Here is a 27,359-nt window from a genome sequence, read left to right on the forward strand (position 1 = left end):
TCTCTCTTGCGCAAAGAAAGCAACTTTTATTTTAGACAACATTCATACTGCATAGCAATTTCACAGTACCCATCGTTGGGAGGTTTAAAAGCCGATGCAGCCTTAACCTCGGCAAATCATACAACTTTCACATTCCACTACTCCCAGAACAACACCACACGCGTACACACACACACAACTATCGTTAAAAATATATCCACCTGGAAATCATCAACGGGTCTCATTTCGTGCTGCTGATAAGCATTCCAGTGACAGCCACTTGCCTGGTGGGTTCCACGGTGGCGAGATATTTACTACCACACGGAATATACAGGAGGTCCTGAGTTCGATCCCAACGCCTGCTATATATTTGGAGTTTGCACGTTGTCCCCGTGGTTGCGTGGATTTTTATCCAGGTCGTCCGGTTTTTCCCCTCCACATGTGGAAATATGCGTTTGCAGTATTTGGCAGCTCTAAATTTCCACGTGATAAGCCACTCGGTCGGGCTGTCATTTGTGGTCAGGTCGCTTGTGAGAAAGAGCTACAATATAGCTCAGCAGGCCGAACCTGGTAAAATAAGAGATGGCTTTAGTTTCTCTTTTCCCCTCCTGACTTCCCCCATTCTAGTCATCTAACCATACCTTCCACCTGCTGCCCTGTGCTCTACCCCTACACAATGTGTGCTATGTTTCCAAGACCAATGGTGCAACATAACCCAAAGCCATGCCGGGCTGTTTCTGCAACAGGCATAGATTATTGTACAATGCTTCCATAGCCGGGCGGCGTTGTATTACCCAGTACATCCTCTCTGCCTCTTCCTTACCTCCCTTTCTCTCTGTGGCCAGAGGGATACTATTATAACATTGCTTAACAGTTTAATGTACGCTTGCTTAACAGTTTAATGTACACTTGCTTTAAGGTACAGTGTTCCAAACCAAAAGTATTTTTTGTAATTTTCTATTATTTGTATATAAAACATTAAGTTTTAAAAAAAGGTACGTTTACCGGCGGTTTTCTGACACCGATGTCTCCCCCGCCCCCCCCCCCCCCCGGGGGGGTTCCTCACGGCTTCTCCCTCTCACGGCACGATGGCAACAACACACTCTGGAGACTGAACTGGGAAGCCGAGTAAAGCTTTACTTTTCAAAATGAGAGCCAAACGGTGTGGTAGGGACTGACTTCACCTCGGCCAAGACTGCCATGGGAATGTGAGCCTAGCAACTTTTCCGGGCCAGCTTCTCATCAACAGTTGTGGGAATTCAACATCTGCGCTCCACTCAATCAACAACCCTCCAACCCCAATGCACCAATCACATCCCACCCCTCCCCAGCAATTCATCTTCCCACCCTGTGTCTGGGTCGCAAAATGTATAGCTTAGTGCCAAGTTAAAATTGAGGGGGAGAAAAAAAGAAGTAAGCTATGGTAATGTTTAGTTTTTCATACAATGAAATGCTACAATTCCCAACTCTGGAACTCAGCGAGTTGAACAGAAACTTTAGGGTTTCTCTATTTTACATACGAGGTAATGAGTGTTGTGTGACTTGGGGCAAGTGGGATTAAAAGTATGCTTACGATTGATGAAGGGCACTTTGGGCTTTTTACAGAATACATTTCAGCTCTTATTCCCCCATCATAAAAACCAGACAAGTGGAAAGTTGTGCTTCAGCAAATAGTACGTGGTCAATTTTCTTTTGTGTCGTTGGCAAGGGTCAATCCGGCCGGGTGGCGCTGTGGTCAGAGCATCTGCCCCAACCAGAAGAGCATCTGCCCCAACCAGAAGAACATCAATTCGAACCCCAATGAGAGGTTGACTTGGCACGCCATCCCCAAAAGGTGGAAAAAAACAAGTACCTCGATGTCCACAGCAGTTGTCCTATGGAGGGACCGGTCCCCCACAATGGCAACGCTGAATTTTCTCCATCGGGTCAGGGTCACCAGGCCCCCAATGCTTGCTCGCTTGCTTGATCAGGGAGACACTTTTTAACTTAACATTGTGAATTCGGGACAATGTAAAAGTTGTTATGTCACTGCACCATTTGCCAGTCCCAAACCCCTTTCTCATCACCCCCTTCGCTTCTTCCATTTCACCCCGGTCGCTCTGCCCACCCGCTGTCGATGGGCTCCACAAACAGAACCGCCGGCCCCCGTCGTTTCACTTCTTCCCGCGCTTGTTCCCCGGTGGTGGCTTCTTGAGCTGCAGCGGCTGGGAGACGTTGGCCAGACCCAGGCCAGGCGTGGACGAGACGCCGAAGGTGAGCCCAGCTGATGGGTTGAGTCCCGGGTTGCTGAAGCTGAACCCGGAGGTGGAACTCCCTCCTGCTGTGCCAGCAAAGCCTGCCGCCACAAGGGTGGGGGGGGGGGATTCCATTACACGTGCCGCGTGGGGTCCGCGACTGTCGTCCACACCTTTTAGGAGATCCCACCAAACTATCGCTGGCCACACTTACAATATTATTTGCATGTAACTGCGTGCACTTGCGCTATGATGTAGCTGCGGTGAGCAACACTTGGCTTGCGATGCAGGGGGGTTGCCGGTTCGATTCTATCTACTTGTCGCCCCCCGCAGCTGAAACAAAGGGGCTAGTGTGATAAACTCTCCCTCCTCGCCTCTGTCCACCCACCGGTATAAATGGCTTCACAACGCTTAGTCGAGCGGCAGGCTGTACAAATAACCCGGGAAAAGTAGCGCACTTCCGCAGTTCCGTCTAGCGGCCATGAGTTTCACTGACAGCCTAATCAGACAAGAGGTAATTTTGTAAGAGATACCTGCAGTAACTATAAAATATTATCAAAACAAGAGATCAGGGTGCAGAAATGTGGTGCCAGAAAGCACAAGATTGTATAACACAAGGACACATTGATTTTAATTAATGCTGTCCGTAGTCTATGGAAAATGGTTTAATGTGCTGCTGTATGTCGTGCAGAGAATGAAAGTGGACGCCGAATTGATAGGGTCCTACTTACTGCATCTGGAACAGATGCCCAAGGACCCCAGAAATGTGCCTGAAATGCTCCTTTTTGTGTGGAACCTGTGCATGCAGCAGCAGGTGCCAGGGATAATGTTGTTCAAGTGCTGGATTATGTGCACGCCAAATTTTCACGTAGGGAAATGTAAAATTTTAAGTCAGTGCAGATAACAGTGTAGTGGAATGCCTCATCTGAAAATGAAGTGCTATCCGATGGCGGTGATACGACTGAGAGCAAGTACGTTTGTAGCTTGTTGCAGAGGCTTGCGGTTCAAACACTGCAGCTGCCCTGGTTCAAACCCTGCAGGTGCCCCCTGGTTCAAACCCTGCAGGTGCCCTGGTTAATACTGTTGGGTGTATTAACCCTTTCCCATTCCGATGACGTACATGTCATCAGAAAAACTTCATAAAATAACTATCGATACTGATGCTCCCACACAGCCATGCCGGAGGGCGCGTGGCAGTTTTGGCGACAGCTATCATAGAGTGCGTCGTGTCAATATGGTTCTCTGCGGTGAGTACAATGTCTTTAAAAACAGCGGAGCTACGATGCCTCTCTAAATAAAACTAACGCCAACCGCGTGCGCGTTCCAAGATTCGGCGGTGAATGAGAAACCCAACACCTTGCAACTTGCAGACGTCTCACAAAGGGGTTTACCAAAAAATGTGGTTTGCTTGACAGTGAACGTTGAAGATCCTGTCATGTTAAAAGAAAATAAGTAGGCCGAGTGGGTGCCGGTGTCAAAGTGCTAATGTGAATAACCTGGAAATACCTCAACGGAAAAACCGCGTACCAGCATGGCCCCCTACTGGCACATTGATATCCACTTGCAGGACGGTGCTGCGTTCACCTTGTGCCCTATAGGGGCAGCTGTCACCGGGGGGTCCCCAGGGATAAACTACAGTCGGGCATTCAAATGATTGAGATGAAATGTATGGAGCTTTTGAGTTGCTGAGGAATTTAAGTGGCCTTTAAAAGCAAATCCTTCTGGCAACAATTTTGTTGTTTACAGGTCATGCTATGGCAAAAACTGATGACCACATTCATGATATTATGTAAATGCAAATTATTTAAAAGGTTATTATAATTACGTCATTATTTATTCACAAAAGCCTCAGATCCTGTTTGAAGATGGTCCTGCATTGGAACGTTTGGCCACATGCCTTCTTAGGGAGTGTTTGTGTATGAGAAGAAACTGGAGTAACTGGAGAAAACCAAGACAGAAGAGGGGATTAACACGTAAAAGAAGATCGACACAGATGGGTTATCTAATCTGCTTGTTGTGCTACCATCTCCTGGCGAAATTGCAACCTGCGGATTTAGGAGTTCCAAATCTTTAATTCGGTGTCCAATTATTCAACCGCCAACGAATCGATAATCTCTCGTGATTTGAGGTTGCAATTAATATCAAGAACAGAATTTATAATTTTACTGTCCTAATTGTGCCGTTTCCAGAATTTGTCTCCTTTATAAAGTTTTGTTCGCTCCCCTTACCCGAGTGTAACATTCAAAATGCATTTACATTTCATTTTTATACATCATAAATATCCATTTCATACATGTGATGCGTGCATCACATGCACAGGAATCGATTTTAATTTGACGATTTGATGCATAGTTATTTGCCTATCTGTGATCCACCGAAACAACGCTGCTTTCAAAGCACTGGATAACAAGTGTGCGTCCACCACTTACACCCAATGTAAAAATATTATCTCCCGTGTCCTGTGAACGAGGCTAGAGCGCTGCCATGGTCGAAGCTCGCAAGCCACATGGAATCCCAATACTGGTGTGATGTCACAATAAGCAGGCATCTGGACCAGCTGTAGTAGGCCAGGATTATTTTATACATATATTTGTACCTCCAAACTAGGGGAAAAAAGCGTGGGTCTTTTGAGTTGCGATTCGTGTTGCGGCAGGTGCGGCACTAAGCAACACCTAAGGATTTGCGGTGAATTGCTGCGGGCCAAATAATCCACCGAGCACAGCAAGCCGGTGGTGTAGCGTTGTCGGTATTTAAGTAGAGAACGATTAATAAATTATTACGTGCATGATAGGTGCACAGAACGTCACGAGAATCAATTATGTACAATTTATGCCAATAACATTCAATGGGTTATCATCCAAATAATGAAAAAAAATAGACAGTATAAGACTATACTTTTGAGAGTGTCTCATTGAGACCAATCAGCCTAAATTTTACATTTAAATACAACTTGCACATAATTAAATAGTTGGTTCTTACATGCATGAATTGATTTATCGTGAGCATAATAATACATTTTAATAAATGAATCATTACACGCTTGGTAATGATTGCACGTCAGCAGGGGCATCTCTTTCCAAATGATGGAGGCTGCAAGGCCTTAGAAGGTCAGCAGGTCAGAGGCCCTAATGAGCTCACTGGGCAAGTCAAGTTTTTGTTTGATCAGGCGAGAACTCACGTGAGACCAGGGGAAGTCTCATTCGCGAGAGGGGCCTGGGTAAAGCAACCAATCAACCTATTTGTGGGGGACATCGCTCGTTGCCTCCAATCCATTCTAGTGCGGTCTAGAACTCATCGAAGGGGGCCGGCTCAGTCCTCTGACCGCCCCACTGAGCCCGCCATCTGCGTCTTCCATTTTAAGCATCTTGAAATACCAATTTTATGCTCTTTTTTTGCCGTTCGCGTGCTTTTTTTAAAAGAAAAAATCTAATAAAAAATCCATATCTGCTTCATATCACGACACGAAAGAATCCATTAGGGGAGAGCAGTGCAATCATTTGTGTTTAGGGAATGGCACACAGATACTCCCAAGTGACCTCTGTGCCACACAGAAGGGGACAAGCAATTCCCTACAATGATCTGCCAGAGCTGGGAATTTAGCCAAATTTAAGTGCACAACCAAATTTAATGAGATGAAATTTTGTGCAGACATTGGTGTGTCCTGCCAAAGACTATCAACTCACTACTACAATGGAGAACCTGGTTTAATCACAGGCAGCTGCCTGAATGAGAAACCAAGATCTCAGTGTGTTGCCAGCTCACTGCTCTTGACCTCTGTGCCAACCCAGCCTCCTCCAATTTAAACTTGTTAGAAATTCAGATTGTGCTGTATTGCAGAAAGTGATGCCCCTTTTTCCACTGGCTCACCCATGCTGAACCAGCACAAGGCTCTCACAGTATGGGTGATTTTCCAATGGTCGTTTGCCATGCAAAGCCAGAACCTAACCGCCGATACGCTGACCTCACAAGACGTCCGTCTGCATCTGGCTCGGAGGCCAAGCAGGGTCAGTGATGGAGCTAACGACGCATTCGTTGCGTGTACCGTCAGTCGGCATGCAACTCAAACACGGCTTCAACCGCGTCGCCGACATGCGTCTCAATTCAGTCACAGCGTGGCGACGTTAATGGCACGGCTCGGCGCTTTCTGCATTAGAAAATCGACCTGGCTCAGCGTGGCCCCGGCATGGTTGTGCAGTCTAGAGGGTGGCATTCGCTATGCTTCCGAAGCACCCAGAAGTCTCAACAGTCGCTGTACACGAAGAACAAACAACGAAAATGTTTGCCTGCGCTCAGACTGCCGGACGGCTTGTTGGCAGCGCCAAAGCTGAAGCCCGAGTTGAAGGAGGAGCCAGAGGAGAAACCCGAGCCCCCTCCAAACGTAGAGCCTGCCCGCCCCACACACGGAGCACAGCAAGCACAGCGACGGCGTGAAGAGAGACAGAAGGCGCTCTCTCTCTACGTGTGTGTGCGCGCAAGTGAGCGCATGCGCGCGTGGGGGCGAACCAGCACCGTGCGCCACACGCAGGCTCAATCTACAAAGGCTAGGCCATAATGGAATAAAATATCATAGTCCAGAATCTTACAAAAAGTTTGTATTGTCGTCCATGGCAGATACACCCTTCCTCAAACACACTTGCTCTCACGGTTGTTTTTCATTATTTTATTCCCAACTTGTAATGATGCTTATAAAGATTTATAATTAGTTATTTTGATGTGCATTTTTCAAATGAGGTTTTTTTTGCCGTTTTGTTTGCACGTTTTAATTTGCTGCCGTTTTGCCGACTATGAAGCCTATATATTTGGAATTTGCATTTTCTCCCCGTGGTCGTGTGGATTTTTTCTCCGGGTCCTCGGATTTTTCCCTCCACATTTAGAAACATGCATCGAGATTATTTACATTATTTTCGTGCAATGTCCAAATGATGGGCCACTCTGTTGAGCTATCTCAATTGTGGCCAGGTTTCTTCTGAAAAATAAGTTAATACTTCAGCGGGTTTTGCCTGGTAGGATGGGGATGCATATTCTTTGGGCCTCTCGGCAAAGTCACGTGACTTAACCGAAAGACCCGAATAATATGAATTCCCGCAGCCATGAAAGCTTTAAGTCAGGATGGGGATGGTTTATTTGTATGTGTTTGGGTGACTTATTCACCTTTCTTGCACCACAAGTACAGTAAAACCTTGGATTGCGAGTAACTTGGTCTGCGAGTGTTTTGCAATAAATATTAATTTGATAAACGAGCGAGGTCTTGCAATACGAGTAGTGTACGTATACGCTTTGTCTGCCGAGCGTCACGTGATCACAAATGATATACGAGTGCTTTGATATACGAGTGTTTAGGATTACAAACACGTTTCCGGAACGAATTATGCTCGCAAAATAAGGTTTTACTGTATATGTGGTTAATGCAGACATGATTCCTTGCAAAGTTTTCAGATTGGTGTTTTAACATCTTAACACAACTGTTTTATTGCCAGAAAGGGGAAAACCCTATCATCATAATTTAATACTGGCAAAGGAGGTCTCATGATGCACACATTTTCTCATTGAAAATAGGTAAATTTCAAAATATCACTTTCCTGGTCACAAAAGCAAAGTTTGTTGGGAATAAGCCATTTTCTGTACTTTTGAGGCATAAGCAATTCGGAAATAACACTTACTACCCAGGAACAAAAAACATACTTTTTGTTACAGTGTTATACTGTAAATCACTTTCACGAATCAGCCCCCAAATGTCGTCTCCCATCATGTTGTCGTTATACTGTCCTTGGTAGCGGCGTTCAAAGTCCAGTATTATCCTGGTGGAAGTGCTCGCCTTGCTCCTCCGAGTGCTCCCATGTTCTCCTTGAATTTACCAAGATGAGCATCAAGGATATGGACTTTGAGGGACATCCTACAGCCCATTGTGCCGTAGTTCTCCACCAGAGTCTCAACCAGCTCCACATAGTTTTCGACCTTGTGATTGCCCAGGAAGCCACGAACCACTGCGACAAAGCTGTCCCAAGCCGCTTTCACCTTAGTAGTGAGCTTATTGGGGAATTAATTGCACTCCAGGATCTTCTTGATCTGTGGTCCGATGAAGACACCGGCTTTGACCTTTGCCTCAAACAGCTTAGGGAAGAAGTCTTGAAGGTACTTGAAGGCTGCCGACTCCTAATCTACAGCTCTGACAAACTGTTTCATAAGGCCCAATTTGATGTACATCAAATTACAATAGGCAACATTTAGGGCAACGGCCCCAGATATTTAAATGATAGGCAACTCTAGATTTGAAGCTTTCGTGACTGCAAGGATCCATACTCTTTGGTTCTATTGGGTAAAGTCACGTAAAAGTATATATATAAAAATAAAAAAATTCACGACGTTTCGGCCACAACACAAGTGGCCTTCATTAGGTGAAGGCCACTTGTGTTGTGGCCGAAACGTCGTGAATTTTTTTTTTATATACTTTTACGTGATAGGCAACTGTCCAGGCAATAGTTCTTCTCGGGTTGTTGCCCATAAACGTTGTCTTGATTTGTTGTTTTCCATTTCAGGCAGTGCTCTTGACAAAATGTGTTGAGTTGAGCGTCGTTTTGTGCTTTGTGCACCATGGCTCACGCGGTATCACCAAATAATCGTTAAATGTTCTGCTCGCAGATCTCACCTCACAGCTAAAGCATCCGGTCTCAGTAGTGGCGTCCCTTCCAAGGTCCTAGCTAACAAGCCCATATTAGCCTCATATCCCAAGCATGTCAAATACCAATCACCTATTTCATTTATGGGTTTCCTACTGTTCCTATCCATTCCAATTATGCATGCAAAATGCTCTAAAAAAGTAAAAGAAAATTGAATGCACTCGTGTGAGTTTTAATATTCTTTATTTAATAAATAAATTGTAATAGTGCAAAATAATTGCCGTCCTTGTGATGTAAATTTGGGCAGGGCACGTTGGGAGAAGGGACGGCCAAGAAAACAAAAAATAGGGATAGGAGTGGCAACCCAAGGAACGTCTGCCGAGGAAATGGAAGCAATCAAATCAGCTCGTTGCGCAGGTTCCGGAGTGGATTAATAAACGTCAACGGGACCACGAATGTAACTCGAACACTTGAAAGGCTCACAGACCAGAGCATCAGGCGATGGGCACTGTAAATGGGTACGACCCAAAGGGCAGAGTGAGCGTTTGGGTACCTCCCAGGGATGAGGCGAGGCCCCCTGAGAGGCCAGTACCGAGCGAGGGAGCTATGCCCAGACCTAGCGAGCCCTGGGACCCTGCGGCAGAAACAACAGAAACACACAAGCAATCTCATTAACCTTCACACCTTTATATTCTTGGGTCTTTATCTCTCAATCAGTGTTAACCGTTTCCCCGTTCCAATGACGTACGTGTGTGCATCATCAGAACGACACCGGAGGAAAAACTGAAATAAAATTATTTTATCGGTACGGAGGTTCCCACAAGGCTATGCGGGAGGGTGTGTGGTCGTGTTGCAATGGTTCTCTGCGGTGAGTGCAATGTCTTTAAAAACAACGGCGCTGCTACGCCTCTCTAAATAAAATTAACGCCGAGCCGCTCGCGCGTTCTGAGATTCAGCGGGTGAACGGGACACCCAACCTGCGACTTACAGACATCTCCCAACGGGAAAGGGTTAAGGCACAGCCCTTTGGTCAAATCCACAACCAGATGAGGGTCTGCCCATGCTATGCGTGTTATTTGACCATAGTTTAACACGGAGGCTTTCACGACCAATATTATCCGCCACCTGATGAGACTGGTTGTAATTACCTGTGAAATGTCGTGCTCGCATTATAAATGTTGTGGGTTTACTCTCCAACACATCGTTGTGCTGAACTTGTAACTAAACACCTCCATTATGGATATTTGACCGTACTTCACAATGCTCGTCAGTGTGGGCTGAAGGTTGGGAACATAAAACATCTGCGAATTGTATGGTACAACGGACATTGCTGCACAGCTAACAATGTAGCCCCACAGTAGTCTACAACACCTGTATTATTTTAACATGTAATTTTTCCCACCAATATTATCCACAAGAGGGGTTTTTTTGGGTGAGATCGCATAGATATAAATGTTGTTAAAACCGCTACCACCCAACAGCCAATGAGTAAGGTTTGTCACGTAAACAAAACATGCCAATTAGTTACTAGCTCAGCACACCGTGTGTTGGAGAGTAATTCGAATTTACAATAACAATTCAACTAGTAACTAATTGGCATGTTTTGATTACATGACAAACCTCACCAATTGGCTCTGTCGGGTGGTGGCGGGTTTAACGACACATCTATATCTACGCTATCTAACCCAAAAAAACCCTCTCCCTGTGTTATTGATTGGCAGTCATCCATCCAGGCACTATCCAGCGACAGCGCTGCTTAACTTCTTTGTGAAACTCATTGCCGGCCACTGCCCAGGATATGTCACTACCTGGTCGCCAGTTCGGCTGTAGGCTCAAGTCGGAAATGCTCTGTGGAGCTTACATGGCATCAACATAACCCATTTGAGACTGCCTTCATGCTGTAAAAATTACACGAATAACACGTGCTCTACTAATCTCATACATGCATACATACATGATGACACACGCGGAATAAATACAAAGCAAATCGCATCGTAAAAAAATAGTGCAATGCAAACGTTAAAAAAAAAATCGCACTGTAGAAACCTGCTGCTGCCGCCGCTGCCGCTGTGCCCAGGTGCTGGTGCTGCTGCTGTTGCTGCTGCTGCGTGAGTGTGGCTGCCATGGCGACGGCGGCGGCGTTGGGGAGGCTGCCGAAGGGCGCGGGGCCCGTGGTGAGGCCCGGCCCAGGCACGAGGCCGTCGCGCACGCGCTTGCTGGCCGTGCGGTGGGCCTCAAACACGTCCGTGTCGTCCCCGTGGTACGTCTTGCGGAAGCTCAGGTACTGCTCCTTTTGCCTCTGCATTCACGAGATCGCGACAAGTCATTAAGCACTGGGCAAAATGGAAGTGCTCGGTCCCTTTTAACAACGTTACTCATGGCAATAAAAGTAATTTTTTGGTTAGATCGCGGAAAATATGAATGCGTCGTTAACCCATCGCCACCCGACATGGCCAATCAGTAAGGTTTGTGACGTACACACAGCGTACCAATCAGTTACTACTTTAGCACACTGGTGTATCGCCTCCATAGCCATGATCAACCCGCTGCTGAATTAAGAACTCTACATCCCCCAAGACTTTTCCGCCTCCCCAGGGTCTTGCGAGATAACACCTAAACATCTCCACCTCCGTGGTTGACGACCTCTTGGGTGGGTTCCCGGTTACCGCCATTGGCCGCCGCTCCAGCGGGGTTGAGAAGAACGACCGGGTGGCAGCCAAGGGAGGGAATGCGCCCGAAAGGATATCCACCGTGGAGATGGAGCGATTAAATGAGCTCGTGCGCAGGTGCTAATTGGATTGTTACATCGCTCGACGATGAATGGCTTGGCGACGCTTTCATTCGGCTGCGGATTGGATCAGGGCTGATGATACGTTTTTACAGCATGCAAAGAGATGACGTTTGCTTTTGGCCAGACAGGGAGTTGAGGACATTGTGGTAGAAGCGCAAATGAAGACAGTTCATAGGGAGAGCCATGGGCAAAAGAGAAAAGGCTTCAGCCTGGATGTGAACAGGGGAAAATCTCAGCAGTGCGCAGTCAGAAGGCAGCAAACAACGACCGATTATAATCCTGGGCAAGAGACACTGGTCTCCACCACAGCAATCTTCTCATTTTCTATGGCTGATGTAGACGCAGAGCAAGAACTAAAATTTTACATTCAAGTGGTCAAGCCCAGCGTCAGGAGCAGTAATGTCTCCATATTTGTGGATCGGGCATTGCGTCTTTATACATTGTATGGTCTGTTCTGGATGACCAGTCACACATTGGAGAATTTCATTTCCCATTTGTGCATTAGGTATCTGCACCTGGCATGGTTTATGCTGTGGATGTGGTTGAGAGAGGTTAGCTACCTCGCCTGTTATACAGGTCGTGGGTTCGATCCCAACGCCTGTATATTTGGAGTTAGCATGTTCTCCCCATGGTTGTGCGTATTTTTCTCCGGGTCCTCAGGTTTTTCCCTCCGCATTTAGAAACATGCGTTGAGAGTATTTGGCTGCTATAAATTTCCATCCAATAAGCCACTTTGTTGGGCTATCATTTGTGGTCAGGTCGCTTTCGAAAATTCGTTTTATATAGCTCAGTGGGCCTTACTTGGTAAAATAAAAAGTGTAACCTGGAATGTCCACTACCGGCCGAGGACTGAAGCAGTGGAGCACCAAAATGTGGACACCGATGATGTCAATGATACCATTAGGGTTTGGAGGCGGTGGCCTGGGTTTGGAAGCGAACGCGTCACCGCTCGTTCAGAGGGCAGCGGAGATACGTTCTCACCTTGACAGTCTCGTGAACGGTCTGCAAGTGCGCGGCGAGCGCGATGAAAGTCTCGTACAACCTCTGCATGGCCAACGACAAGTCTGCGGGACGTACGATATACAGACAGGCTGGGTAAATGACGAGGCGTACGTTTGTCACGAGCATTTGGAGCTTCGAGTCGGCTTCACTTGAATAATGCAAAGGCACGCGTCGTGTAAATACGGCACAAGAGCATTCTGCAGCACGGGCCTTGTATCTGTCGAGCATTCAGCGGGATGAGCGTGTTTGTCATCCTTGCATTTTGTAAAATAGAGACTATAACAAAAGTCCAGCAAATAAAATCACCATTTCACCTTATTTGGGACAACATTTAGGAAACACAGGGTGCCAAAAGGTATCATCCGATATTAAGGAATTAACGATATGGCAGATTCAAATAAAATTGTGGAACGTTCGATGTTTTGAGAAAGATTTAACGTATGCAAAAAAACATGAAAAGATTGAGTGATCTTCAACGGCACATAACAAGATAATCTTTTTCATGACTTTTCAAATTGATAAATTTAACCTGTAAACAATGACAAAAATGTATGCATTTACAATCGATTAACAACCTAAGATCAGACCCAGGCCCCTAGGCAGTGCTGGCTCGATGTCTCTACGTGGTGATATCCCTCCAAGCGATCCTTCGCCGAGGGCCTCCAGTACAGATGTATGTATGCATGTATGTTGAACTTCTTTCGCACCGTAAGTAGCCAGCCGTGCTAATCGCAGGTGCGGGGGAAGGACAACAAACTAAGCACAAAAAAGTAGTTCTGAAGAAATTTAGTTTTTCAATCTAGATTATTTAAAAGTGCATAGTTCCACTAGCCAAAAGCCGCTGCGAGCAAAACCGTATGCTCCTTGACGAGACCAGCAAAGTATTGTGGTTCATTTGTGGCAAGCAATTTGTGTAGAAATGAGAGTGACCTCGTAATGTATTCACTCGGCAACCGAAGCTAATGCAGCTCGGCGAACACTGGACGGACACGGTCGGATCTTGCAGTACGCGCCACGACACGTGCCAGGGAATTTTGTACACGCTCCAGCTCAGTAATGTTTTTTTCCAGACGTTCCTTAGAGTAGCGAGTTGCAATAATCGAGCCTCGTCGATATAAGACGCAATACGCACCTTGTGGTGTCATGTGCGCGCTGGTGGCCTGGGAGGTGATGTGGTTCTCCATTTCCTCGATCTGCCGCCTGTACAGCTGCATCTGCACCTCGAACTGCTCGGCCAAACGGCGGAAATACCTGAGCGGCAAGACAGGGAGGAGACCCAACAATACCGCCACAGCCGGTTACTCAACCACATGGTCATTCTCTTGTAATTTTTAATGCTAAACAAGCCAGGTTTGGAGCGAAAATGCATTGCTCTGTCCGTCTGTAATATGATCGATCTAATGTGAGACAATATTTTATCAGTATATATAAAAGGGAAATTTGTGAATGTGTCTGTTCGAAATGGATATATTTTGCACGGCAAGTGAGCGGTGACGTCACATATGTGATGTCACCCGCATGCGGCAGCGTCACGCAGTGTGCGTGCTGACGTCACGCATTCCCCCCCCCCCCCAAACCCTCCGCGTAGGCCATGTATTAATCCAAGACAAGAATCCAAGTCCCGGGCGAAGCCGGGTAGTAAAGCTAGTTTGGTATAAAGTTGTGTTGCTGTTCGAGAGTTACCCTATAGAAAACTGGCACACATTGATCATACGGTTTGTCAAAAACATGGAAATGAAAACCAGCTAAGAAAAGTATCTTCCTCGCTGGTACTATCATGTGTCTCCCAAGTTTTTGGGCAACTCTTTCGATCAATTTGGTCAGGTGTTTACATGATCTCACATTTAATTTGCTGAAACAGGTGAGTGCTCCAAAAAGAAACCTGGATACCCATTTGCAAAAGTGGCCTGGGAAAGTCCCCAACTTTCACACCCAAGTTTCGTTCACAAGAGGATCCCGTTTACAAATATTGTGCCCCATCATCATTACGGACAGAGGGAACTAATGAATAAACGTGAATAAGCACTTGCAAAGCAAAACTGAAGGGCACCGATAATGAAGGGCATGGCTCACTCGGTGGGCGCCGTGTTCTCGTGCTGTAAGCCATCTGGCGTCTCTCGCGTCCGCACCGCTATCTCCACGTTCTTCAGCTCCTGTAGTGCGCACGCAAGTTAACGAGCACGTGTAAATCATCAGCACTGCCAGCAGGAAATATGAAGCTTGGAGAACAATGCACCAACTTGTATCGATTCTTACACTTACAATACAGTAAAAAAAAAAACGCTCGAAGTCATACTAAATTTATCTTTAGCCGTGATCAATCCACCGCTAGATGGAGAACACTGCAAGTCGCCGCCAACTTTCGTGGAGCAACAATCCATCTAGCACTTGTACGTTAACTGATTTCATCGCTCCATTTCCACAGTGGATGTTCTAACGGATTGATCACGGCTAAAGATCAAGGGATGTTAACTACCTTGCCTGGTATACAGGAGGTCGTGGGTTTGATCCAGACTCTGATGCTTGTATATTTGTTTTTTCCCATGCACATTTAGAATCAACATGCGTGATAAGCCACTTAGTTTAGCTATCATTTCTGGCCAAGTTGCTTCTGAAAAAAGCTATATAGCTCAGTGGGCCTAACCTGGTCAAAAAGTCTAGTTTAGGTTCATTCTAGATTTGAAGTTTTCATGACTGCAAGGATCCACACTCTGTGGTTCTTTCGGTAAAGTCACGTAGGTGAATAAAAAAAGAATAATAAAATAGAAATAAATAAATCACGACGTTTCGATTGCAACACAAGCAATCATCATCAGGTGTGACAACCACAGCAATATTTTTTTTACTGAAGTGGGAGAGATGCCGGAATTAAGAGGGGGTTTATATAAGTCAGAGAGGGCAGTGGGGGGGGGGGGAAATGAGCAGGGCTGTAAGTATTTTTTATTTTAATTGTATTATTTTTGTATTTTATTTTTTGTTTATTTTTTCACCTACGTGACTTTACTGAAAGAACCAAAGATTCTAGTTTAGGTTGCCATTCCATCGTTAACCTCGACTACCGGCCATCATCCCTTTTCATGCCCACGTCTCCTTACTGTTGGCAGCACTCAATATGTCTCTAACTTGAGTATGCTCAACTCAACTGAGTGAGCACAACTAATCACTGCCCCATCATCTATTCAGCCATGCTCTACATGTCAGGTCAAGGGCCCACCCATCCACCCTCCTTGCACGCACTATTTATAAAACTCAGGATTTTAATCGCTCCTAGCTCAAGGGGTTGGGAACATTGCTTCTTTCTTTACCTGGGCAGCCTCTGCTCTCAGCTTGTCGACCGCAAGCGTGCTGCGCTGGAGCCCAGCAGCCACAAGCGACAGCATCTGCCGCAGAGCCTTGGTCTCCTCCTGCACCCGCAGCATCACCTTGGAGGAGCTGCGGCCGATCTCCTCCTGCACCTGTCGCTGATCCTTAACGAACTTCCTGCGAGCCGGAGCAACGGGTGGAGGGTGGTACAGGGGGGACATTGGGAAAAACTGAAGAAGTTGTTGTTCTTGGGGTGTAATGGTTGCTAGGTCGGCAGGATGGAAGGGTTTAACGTTTTCCAACCAAGGCATTAAGCCTGTTTGCTTTGCTGTTAAGGACTTCATCTATAGAAAACTGGCCAATTTTATTAATGAGTTGCCAAAATATTGGAGACACAAACTAGAGCAAAAAAATTGATATTTGCAAATATGCAAAAGCATTCTGCCAACAACTACGCGCCGGCTTCTGCACACCTAATGAAAAACTTTCGAAGACAAACACACGTTGTAAAACGTTGCTCAAGCTATGCAGCAATTTTCCCGACTTATTTTTAAGAGGCGCTGTTAGAAGGTGGCTCGTAGGGGTGGAATGTCGCATCATCGATTCACTGCTTAATATCGATTCGTGAGCTCGCAACACGTGCATCCATTCTTGTGCGTACGAACTGCTGTTTTTATTAAATTTGCATATGCCATACGTTTGGAATTCAGGTCACCCCTGTATCGATTAGACATGCGATCGTAGACTTAACTCCATTTAATCGAAGGTGGTTGAATCCCAGATATGAACCCAGGATCTCAGCAGTGCCAGCTTCGTCCTCTGACCGCTAAGCCACCTGGCCTCATATTAAACATTTTTATTTGTCCGCACACCTATCCCCCCGGGAATTAGTAGAAATCCCTTTCAAATGGTGATCGCCCGCTTGTAAACAAAATAAATAACGTACATTTAACATGACGAGTAAAGCAAAACTCACTGGAAATTTTCAACGTCTTTGCAGATCTCAGGTGGCAGAACCTGGGACTTCAGTGTCTTGCTGTCCCTTAAACAAATGGAAGCAAAAAAAATCAAGTCAGTCACTTTGTTACCTGGGTGCTGATTCTTCCAGCCATCACCGTGAAGAAGATACTATTGAGGGCAAACCCACGTGGTTAACAATCACATTCATCATCTGCAGATTCAATTTCTACGAGCGACTATCATTTGTGACATTACTCGTACATGCACAAGTACGGCAAAAAAATCAAGTCAGTCACTTTGTCACCTGCGTGCGTTTTCTGCCAGCCATCACAGTGGAGAAGATGGTATTGAGAGAAAACCCACGGGGTTCAAAATCACTTTCATTACCCGTAGCTTCAATTTCTACCAGCGCCGATAATTTGTTACATTGCTCGTACTTGCACAGGTACGGCACTTTTGTCCATCTACTGCCACGAGGGGCCTTCCCACCAATGCGTTTTGCTGCACTGCCCTCTGCTGCCCACGATGTAACCCCACACAGCCACTCTGCATGGCAGTCACCCATCCAAGCATTATCCACTCAGCCCATCTTAGCTTCTGAGGTCTGACACATTGCAGGTAATTTAGTCTCTTACGCCCATGTTTGAATCGGCACTTTTATTTGTACTGCAAATCTCATAAAACAAATTGAAGGCTCCCTTAATGGCCTCGCTGGGAAGTTTGTCGTGGTATTCAATGCGCTTGAGAACTGGGCTTAATCGCAAGTGGCTGCCTGGACAAGAACCCAAGATCTCAAGAATGGATTTTTGACACAGTGCTTTGACACGGGCCCGGCGTAAACACCTTGAGTCACCAAGCCAAAGAATGTTGGGGGTCAGAGATTGCCCCTTATGTTTTTAATGCACTCACCCTGGGCCCCCGCCAGCAGACAGTCTGTCGTCTAGAGGACAAAAATACAATTCACAGATTAGCTGGCTTGTTAATAGTTAAGCAATGTCTTTTGACACATGAGGGGGAAGACATGGATGTTCACAATTACTTGGGGAAAGATCCAATAACTGTAGTTGCTAGGAATGTAACACTTCATGAAAAAAAATTAAACAAATCATGACCTGTCGAATCATAAAAAATAGTCATGGGAGTGCATATTCTCAGCAGCTTCGGTTCATTGACAGGCAAACCGGTCCAAACCCTGGACCGGTTATTATTGTATGAACAAGCCAATGCTGCTTGTTAATGGTCAAATTCTCCTGAGATTCTACACTCCCAGAAGGCCGTTTGGTTGACGAGATGTGTAGAAAAAGATACTTAAAAATTTAAATGGAGAAACAGATATATGGAGATATATAGTCCACTTATTTATTTTGTTTAAAGCTTAGTTAGTCACTTAATAGCGGTTAGCTGCTCATATGATATGTGAACATTGGATCTGGATGTCCCCCTCTCTTTGCTCTTAACAAGGGTCACTACCCAAATATTTAGCATAGCATGCATTTTGTTTTAAAGCAGTTCCTAATTATGAAGGTAGTGAGTGATGTGTTTCAAAATAACACGCAGATATTAAGACACATGCAAAAAAGGTATAAACTAATAAATGTAATTTATTTATGCAGAACAACCTTTGCGAGTCTCACAATTAATTTCCAGGCAAGTCCTGCAAATTAATATTTGGCCAATTGCTTTATAAACAAGGAGCATGCTGCTTCACGCAGGAAGAATCCAGTGCGCGATGCACACGAGCGTTCAAAAATATAAACCACGATTGAACAAAGTTCAGCAAAAAGAGCGATGCAAACTTTACCTTTTTTGTCAGAGGAGCTGGTGAAATCCACGCCTCCGAGCCCCTTGCTGACCGGTACGTTGGTACCGGCAGCAGCCATTCCACCAAGCGCCGTGCCCATACCCCCGAGTCCCGCGCCGATCCCACCAAGCCCAGAGCCGATCCCACCAAGTCCTGTCCCGGTCACACCTACCAGCCCGGAGCCCACTCCTCCAAGGCCCGTGCCAATCCCACCAAGCCCCGTAGCTGTTCCTCCAAGCCCAGTTGCTGTTCCTCCGAGCCCAGTTGCTGTTCCTCCGAGCCCCAAGCCCGTCCCTCCGAGCCCCATGGTTGCACCGCCGCCCCCGAGGCCGAGCATTCCCTGGCCAGCGGCTGTGCCTCCCAAGTTCAGGCCTGTGCCTTCAGTTAAAACACAAAGACAAAAATCCCCCGTATAGCCTTAACATACTGTAGGGGCAAGTGCTGTTAGCGAGCACCTATGAAGACTGACACTGTGGCACACGAAGGGGTGGGTGGCCAGCACCATGCCCGACAGCCTTTGTCTCCTCAGTGGCAATGTTTTTATACATCGCACCAGGAACTCATTTGAGAGCTGTCGGAAAGACAGCTGCTTGCGTTGTGGCCGAAACGTCGTGATAATTTTATTTTACTATGTTTTATTTGTATTATTTCCCTTCTACGTTACTTTACCGAAAGAACCAAGAATATGAATCCCTGCAGTCACGAAAGCTTTAAATCGAAATCCAATAATAATTACCACAGTAAGGTTAAAACCGAAAACCCACACTTTACCCCATCACACACAACCCTCCAATCGTCTGTGGGCGTACACATCTATACCGCTGGATTTTAAAGAAACTTTCCCGTTGCCTCAACTACCACGCCAGCAGAAAGAACTGGCGAGCTCCCCGTTATGGTAAAAATTACACCATAGCAGCAGCCTTAGAAGTACCACTGCAACCGTACCAACACTGACCAGTGCTTGCTGTGCTGGTCCCTGCAAATAGGGAGCCTCCCACCGCTGAAGAGAACATGTTTCCTCCGAGCCTCAAGCCACCAGCGGCCGCTGTGGTGGCAGCTGTCGTTCCTCCAAGGTTTAATGAGAGTCCTCCGCTAGCTCCCAGTAAGCCTTTAGATAAAAAAAAATATCATACAATTGTGCATTTGCGCGCACCCTAACCACCGCACCGTTACAATGAAGTGTTGTGTGTGCAGTGACGGGTGCATACCATCGATGTAAGGAAGCATTCTAAAATAAATTAATGTGGATTCTTAAGCTCAACAGATATGCGTGTGGAAGAATCCATGTTTTCTTTCAATGCATGTCATACATGATTTTACATAATCCCTCTGGCCAATAGGGGCCGCTACAAACACCACAATCCATGAAAGGTTTTTTTGGAGTTAGATCGCATAAATATAAATGTGTCGTTAGACCCACCACTACCCGACACAGACAATTAGTAAGGTTTGCCACGTAAACCAAACATGGCATTTAGTTACTACTTCAGCACACCGGTGTGTTAGAGCAAACCCACTACAACATTTACAATTCGAGTACCGTGACGTTACGCTGGTAATTACAACCAGCCTCATCAGGTGACAGCCAAACAGCACAATGTAAAAAAACACACGCGACTACGAATTGTGACAATTCAACGAATCCGGAAACGAACAATGACTACCCCAAGGTACCGCGTCCCCGTTACCTGTTGTGGGAGCGCTGGTGGTGGCAGTGAAGGTGCCCTGGGAAAGACCCCCCATGGAGCTACTGCTTGTCATCGGCATGGCAAACAAAGTGGCAGAACCTGCTGGCCTGCCCAGCCCTGCCAAATCAGACCAAAGCAACGCATTCAGGTCAGCAAATGAACTTGGTGAAGGTCAAGACGTGACATGCCGTGTACATCATCAATTATTCAAGTCTTAATTTTAACAGGGTCCGAGGCCATTCAGATTCATTGCCTCTTTTGCAACGTAGCCTCTGCATAATTTAATTATTGGGGCCCTTGTGCTTTTCGCATCCACTGAATTTTGCACGGTGGACCCGTTCGTAATTCGCTCTAGCCATTACTTGGCGATGCTAAATCACTTTAAATTTCCACCGGAGCCTTCTGGCTGTGCAGGCCCCCGTGTGGTACAGTTTAATAACATAGTACACTCCAGAGGCAGTGGTATAGATTGGGTATTACGTCTCATGCATACACTCATGGACATGTACTTTCAGACAAATGTGTATTTTAAGTAAAACGTCCAGTAATCATAATTATATTTTCAGTTATTCAGGAAAGCTTGAGTTTCAAGATCTTTTTAGACAGGCCTTGAATTGTTTAACCAGTTCATGAGTGAACATGGAATTGGAATTAACTTAAATCAACAATGTGTTCTACACAGAATGTTGGAACTAAAATAAGATTCAGGTGTACAAGGCAAGTGGTCATGGACAACAGAAACATTGACACACATCAGGGGATTATAAAATCATAAAATTGTAAAAAAAACAATCGGTCCCCACCATTTCAAATAAAACTGAAAAAAATGCATTGATATTTGCCAATTACAGCTTCTGTAGTTAAATAAGGTCTCTTCAAAAGCTGTAATTAATTCCTTTTAAACGTTGTACGCAATTATCGCTTGGGAGAACATCTCTGCCCGCTGCCTTTCCTGGTCTCAGGCTCTGGATCGCCTTCAGTACTGGTGCCATGACACTGGACTAAGATATTTGCATCTGAAACTTACAGAGCTAATGGTGCACCATCCTGTGTCAGAGAATAGTTCCAGAAGACAAAGTCACAGACATACTTTTTTAATCCACTTCAATATGGATTGTTATCTACACTAGGAGCATGCATTTGTATTGCCTGTAAAGAATGTTTATCACATGTTAATCAGACCTAAATATCCCATTCTCAGGAGCCAGAATAAATCATTAAGTGAAACACTACATTCAATCAAATTGTTTGGGTGCAGTCATCAATAACCATGCTGAGACCATTATAATACTTATATTTTATATAGCTCATAGCATTCCATAATGCTGTACATTAATTATATATAAGAACCAAATCCCACATACAGCCACTGCCAAGCAAATGAAACCCCTACTTACCAAGCAAATTCAAAAAGAATCAACAAATTAAAGTATGGCACCAAAACAAAGAGCACAAACAACAACAAAATTATCACGACAGTGAGAAAAGAACTACTTTTTTAATGTGAATGTTTTTTTGGCAATATCCTTTCACTTTGCTCCTGATTGTGCTATTGGTGTGATATCAAGAGATGGAGCATCTAAAGAGTTAGAAAACGTAATGAGTCGATTGTCCGAGCCCGGGCACCAATGACTACAACAAAACGCCCCATCGCATTAAATTTGGCTGTGTGCTTCATTTGCCTAAATTCCAGCTTTAAGAGCTAAACAAATATAGATTTTACTTTCATGAAACTAACATTACTCTCAATGTCAGGGCAGGTAGAAAAGTTCCGCCCCTAAATGAATCGATCTCAGAGGTAGCTCTGTGATATCCGCTTCCACGGCCCTTCCCTAACACGGGGATATATATTTTTAATGTTTTCATTTAGTGTGTTGTATATGAGAATAGTGATAACAACTCACCCAAGGTGCCCGTGGTGCCAAAGAGTGAGGCGGTGGGCGCAACAGAGGTAGTAGCAGCGCCTGTGGTGGCTGGCCCTCCGAAGTTGAAGCCTGCAGGAGCCGTCGTGGTGCCACCCCTGCGACAGCACAACAGAAAGGTGAGAGGGGCCGAGTGTGTCATGATCCAATCCAAGTCGCGATTTGACAAACTGTCGTGATGTGGGGGTCACGATTCGGGGTGGGGTCATGAAGAATTTACTTCTTCGCGTCAGCTGGGTGGCTCAGAGGTCAGAGCGTGGAGCCAGCACCCATTTGAAATGCCGGGTTCAAAGCCAGGTTTCAGACACCTGTGACTTAAGAGGTTGTTTCCGTCCGTTGACAAATTAAATGTGGGTAATAATTTACAGTCCTTTGTCAATTCACTGTTGGATGAAAGACTTCCCATGCTGTGTCGGTTATGGGGGTGTTGTCTGACCATACTTGGCCACATTATTCAGTGCTGGTCAGTAATAGGAGGGATCCAGAACAGGTTCGTGTATCATTTGCCAGTGATGTTAGTCGTGTTTCAAAATCAAACTCGGGTCACACGGTTCATAACGCAGTGCGCCAACCACTGTACCACTGCTCCACCCCTCTATTACAATATAGCTGAGCGACTGTATGTTGAATATGTCGGGTAGGTGAGATACAGGACATACGTGGGGTGGCAGGGAGGGCTTTACAAATGCTCAATAATGATTTCGTTTTGAGAAATTAACAGCTCTCAAAAAGCACACCACCCCCCACCTTCCCAGGAGGCCCATGCCACCATTAGTTACTGACCCAGTGGAATAATTGTTCCAGAATATAGCAACTAACACAAGCTAAACAGACTCTATGCATTACCCAGAATCTATGAATGACACAATGTCTAGGGACTGACTAATGATTGAACCAAGTATGGTGCACATTTTTCCAGACAAGAATGTAGGACATTCATGAGATTGGTAGACATTGTTTTTCATGTCTGTTATATAATGGTACGTAATGTAAGCCACGTTCATTTCAATATGTAGTGTACGTGTGTGTGTTTTTGTCTAAAAGGGAGGTGAGACATTTCAAAGAAATCCATTTGACCATGATTTCACATTGATGAACAAGAAACCCATGGATACAAGCAGTTCGTGTTAACTGGGCCAGAATTCTGTTTAACTTGGTCATACTGCATAAGGTGCACCTCCAGATTAGCATGGTTGGCTACGTATGCTGCCAAGGAAGTTTAACATATAGACGACAACCTGAACAACGTTGGTCAAGCCTTAATATGTTGATTTAATTTTAGTCATTCTCTAAATCTAGTCGGCTCAAGCAGTGCGCGAACATTTTTCCACTCCAAAATAGTATCAGGTCAACAAATTAGCCTACTCCGTATATATACACATACGTGTTCTTATACAACAACTGCCGTTCATCACTAAGTGGCGGTGACGTCACCACAACCCTTGTGCCAGGCTATGTGCACCTTGAGGCCACGTGAAGTGTCGAACGCCCGCTGGCAGGTCACGGGGCAGACCCAGATGCCACGGGTCAACTGACTGAGACGACTGGCTGATGCACCACCTGTGCCCCCTACTGTGCCAACTTGCTGTGCTTTAGCCACCCGGCGCTCCGCTCGTTGTTGTGAACGTCGCTCCTCCGCCCTCCGTTGTTGTTGGAGGGTGACTGCCTCCAACTGCCCAGTAGCGTCCTTCACGAGCCTCCTCCACAGAGGCCGATCTTGACACCGCTGGTACCCGTCATTGGCTAGTCCACTCAGCTCCACATCCTCCTGTACCACATCACTCACTGGGACTCCTCAGCCACCTCCAGAGCCACCACTAAACCTTGACGGATGTCACCCTCGGACTGCCGACGACGACATACAGTGTATCCAATTACCATATTTGGGGTTCATCATCTCTCTAATGATGAGACTGAAGCGTATCTTAGATCTGCCTACTCATCGTGACTTGGTGAATTTCGTCTCGTCAGTCCGTCACTCTTCCACGAGGTGCACGGGGAGTCAAGTCGTTTCGTCAGTCTCGACAATGTCGCCACTCAACATCCCCGAGTGTGATATGACAGCAACAATGTTAAGTTATTTCCCCACTTACATTACGGATCCATTGAGGGATGTTGATTCATGCGAAACGTAATGGTATAGAGGCAGAGCCGGATCAGGGTCCCGTGAGGCCACTGGGCACGTGTCTTTTGGAGCCCCCCCCCCTCCCTCTGCTTTCCTATATTGGTGTCTTTCTTGCCTTCTTCCTCGCCAAATCATCCACTAGATTGTCAAAATCTCGCTGTCTGACAAGGTCTGACTCTATTGACGTAAGTGACAATGAGCTGAGACGTCTTTGGCAACGCGCTACTCCGCAGCTCATTTTTTTTAATTCTGCCTAAAAGGGAGAATGTCCGCTCACCCTGGCAGTTTGTTACTGGCAAAGTTAGAAAGATCCCAAGTGGCACGAAACCATTGGGGAACACTGACTGCAGACTAAGTGCCTGCAACGTCTCAAGCAATTTAGCTGGGCACTTCTTACCCTCAAGAGTCAGACGTGAAAGACTTGAATGAGTTCGTTGGCAAAGTTCATGTCCAGGTCTGATGGATATGCAGCAGAGAGCACATTTACTGGTCACTGTGGGTTGAACGCGAGGGGCCATATAAGTAAAGTACAACAATAGATGCGGATGGAATCGTCCTCGATAGCCCACTACATACGTGTAGCTCGTGTGTTCACCAACCACGCAGTGACTCGCATACAAATCAAAGGCTTAAGCTCCAGAGATCTATCCAGATCGGGCGCATTCTGAATGATGGTCATGTGGCACGCCATATGACATTGTGTTGCTGTTGTTCCACGGCTATTGTTGTTTCACTGCTATTGTTGTTTCACTGCTATTGTTGCTCCAGTGCTATTGGTGTTACATTGTTGTTGTTCCACTGCTATTCTTGTTACACTGCTATTGTTGACTCACTGCTATTGATGTTCCAGTGCTATTTGTGTTCCAGTGCTATTCTTGTTACACTTGTTATTCCAGTGATGTTGGTGTTACACTGTTATTGTTACACTGCTATTGGTGTTAGTACTGCTACTGTTGTTACACTGCTATTGTTGTTCCACTGTTATTCTTGTTACACTGCTATTGAAGGCGGTGCTGCGAGTTCATTGTGTTAAATACTGCACTGCCAAAGAGTTATTTTAACGTTACACCGAAAAAACTAGATCCTGAAACCCACCCCACTAGTTGAAGCCGTTCTGGCGGCGATCGTATTTAATTCCTGCACAGCTCTTTTACAGTTGAATAACATTGCTGTGAAACGTGCGCAATAAATTTGGTGTCGCAATGCACACTCGTCACTTGGCGATGTTAGACTTTACCCGAATAACAATTTTAAATCGAAAGACTACGCTAGCGTTTTCCCATAAAGGCAGAAACCCGCGGCGTCCATCTTACGTAGGTAACAATCCGCTACAACGAAGGCGACCCCCACCTCCTCCCCCGCGACATCATCGCGACGCGCACCGCCACCTCGGCACTTGCATCCAACAAAACGGCGGCGTTACTCTACCAAAATGGCCGCCACCGAACCGCATTGCGATGACGTCTTGCGGCCCACTGCCGGTTTCCCCCCCCTCCCAGTTGCGCCTCAAAACCGCGGTAGGCCTTTACCCGCCAGTGGCGCCAAAAGCGAAGCCGGTGGTGGAGGCGGCTCCGCCGAACGAGAAGCCGCTGGTGCCCGTCGCCATGGCTCCAAGAAGGTGCCCGCTTCCTCGCTTCGCGACGTCCCGAGACGAAGGCCGCCCCGTCGAGTCAAACAAAATCGGCGCGAAAAAATAAATGAAGCAACTGCCCACTCCGCCAACGTTTCCCTCGTGTCTTCCGGAAGACGGTAGACAGTAGTCGTCTTCCGGAATACGGTAATCGTCTTCCGGAAGACGGTAGTCGTCTTCCGGAAGAAGGTAGTCGTCTTCCGGAAGAAGGTAGTCGTCTTCCGGAAGAAGGTAGTCGTCTTCCGGAAGACGGTAGTCTCTACAACTCTCGTCTTCCGGAAGACAACTACCGTCTTCCGGAAGACGGCATACGTATGTCTTTAGCAAAATGTAGGTTCTACCTAGGTGATGGTAGAGGTCTTCTGGAAGACGATCGCTGTCTTCTGGAAGTCGGTCGCTGTCTTCTGGAAGACGGTTGATATCTTCTGGAAGACGATTGATGTCTGCCTTCTGGGAATGGTTGAGGGTTCGACCGAGGGCATGGTCGTGAGGTTTTGGCAGTGGGTGGATGTCTTCCCGGAAGATGATAGCCGAATTAGAATATCGATTTAAAGCTTTCGTGACTGCAATGATTCATCTTCTTTGGTTCTTTCGGTAAAGTCACGTAGAATGAGAATAAAATAATAAATTGTGTTATTTTATTTTATCAATTTATTATTTTATTCTCATTCTACGTGACTTTACCGAAAGAACCAAAGAAGAAGAATTAGAATATGTTTCTGTTTTTTTTCAGTTCAGTTTCATTTATTTGGTATAGCCCTGTGAGCCATTCGGCTCTTGAATCGGGTGCAACCCGCAACAAACAAAAACATGAACAAGAAAACATCTTAAAGTGACTACGCGCAAACAGAAAAATCCAGGAAAAAACAGCAAAATCTTCCAGAAAAAAGCACCGTAAACTAACGCTGTGTGCAAAAATTCCAAGTGGGATGCAAGTCAAACAACCACAAGACAACTTAGATTAAAGCCATCAGTTTAACTCCGTACTGCAACAAACATGGCCAAACCAAAAAAGTTTTCGAAATCACCAAAATAAAGCCATAAAAGCAATGTAACAGTGATCATAGGAACTGTGACCGAAATTTCACAATAAACGACATTAACAACATGTACCACCAAACTCTAGAGCCATAGCTGGCTGCATGAGTCACTCCACAATAGCAGGAGCATCAGTCGGAGTATCACATGTTTTCAATGCACCTTTAAAGATCAGCACACTAAATAAAAACACAAGATCATACTTTGCAGCGGTCATCCGGAGCGAAACATTTGATTTTAGGCCACTGGCAGTGGCAGCTAGGGGTGTA

The 27,359-nt window shown here is 45.9% G+C and overlaps 1 protein-coding gene across 6 annotated transcripts; it reads right to left on the bottom strand.

Annotated features, from left to right (window-relative positions):
• NUP58 (nucleoporin 58) lies at positions 1–26,187 on the bottom strand. 6 transcript variants are annotated; one of them, XM_032977118.2, is made up of 15 exons: positions 25,952–26,187; positions 22,280–22,395; positions 20,376–20,492; positions 19,643–19,795; positions 18,688–19,065; positions 17,796–17,826; positions 16,903–16,968; positions 15,929–16,103; positions 14,697–14,776; positions 13,756–13,874; positions 12,603–12,685; positions 10,877–11,129; positions 9,384–9,464; positions 6,497–6,598; positions 1–2,314 (listed from the first exon to the last, which is right to left on the bottom strand). In XM_032977118.2, exons 1-15 carry the CDS (start codon positions 26,026–26,028, stop codon positions 2,133–2,135), a joined length of 2,013 nt encoding a protein of 670 aa, XP_032833009.1. In that variant the 5' UTR covers positions 26,029–26,187; the 3' UTR covers positions 1–2,132. The 6 variants fall into 6 exon arrangements, with proteins under 6 accessions (XP_032833009.1, XP_032833008.1, XP_032833012.1 ...); XM_032977117.2 differs by having other exon boundaries at positions 10,868–11,129; XM_032977121.2 differs by lacking the exon at positions 6,497–6,598.
• Positions 26,188–27,359: the final 1,172 nt, after the last annotated feature.

Source organism: Petromyzon marinus, chromosome 61, assembly GCF_048934315.1.
Source record: "Petromyzon marinus isolate PM22_M1 ecotype Great Lakes invasive population chromosome 61, UKy_Petmar_22M1.pri1.0, whole genome shotgun sequence".
NCBI lineage: Eukaryota > Metazoa > Chordata > Hyperoartia > Petromyzontiformes > Petromyzontidae > Petromyzon > Petromyzon marinus.

Bases quoted from the DNA above. Each gene is read 5' to 3' on its own strand.
- NUP58 (XM_032977117.2), bottom strand. From the start codon at position 26,028: ATGGCGACGGGCACCAGCGGCTTCTCGTTCGGCGGAGCCGCCTCCACC. The intron at 16,969-17,795 runs GTGAGTGCATTA...CATTTGTTTAAG, and splicing joins TCTGCTGGCGGGGGCCCAGG to GGACAGCAAGACACTGAAGT. The intron at 13,875-14,696 runs GTGAGCCATGCC...CTTGCCGCTCAG, and splicing joins GAGAACACGGCGCCCACCGA to GTATTTCCGCCGTTTGGCCG.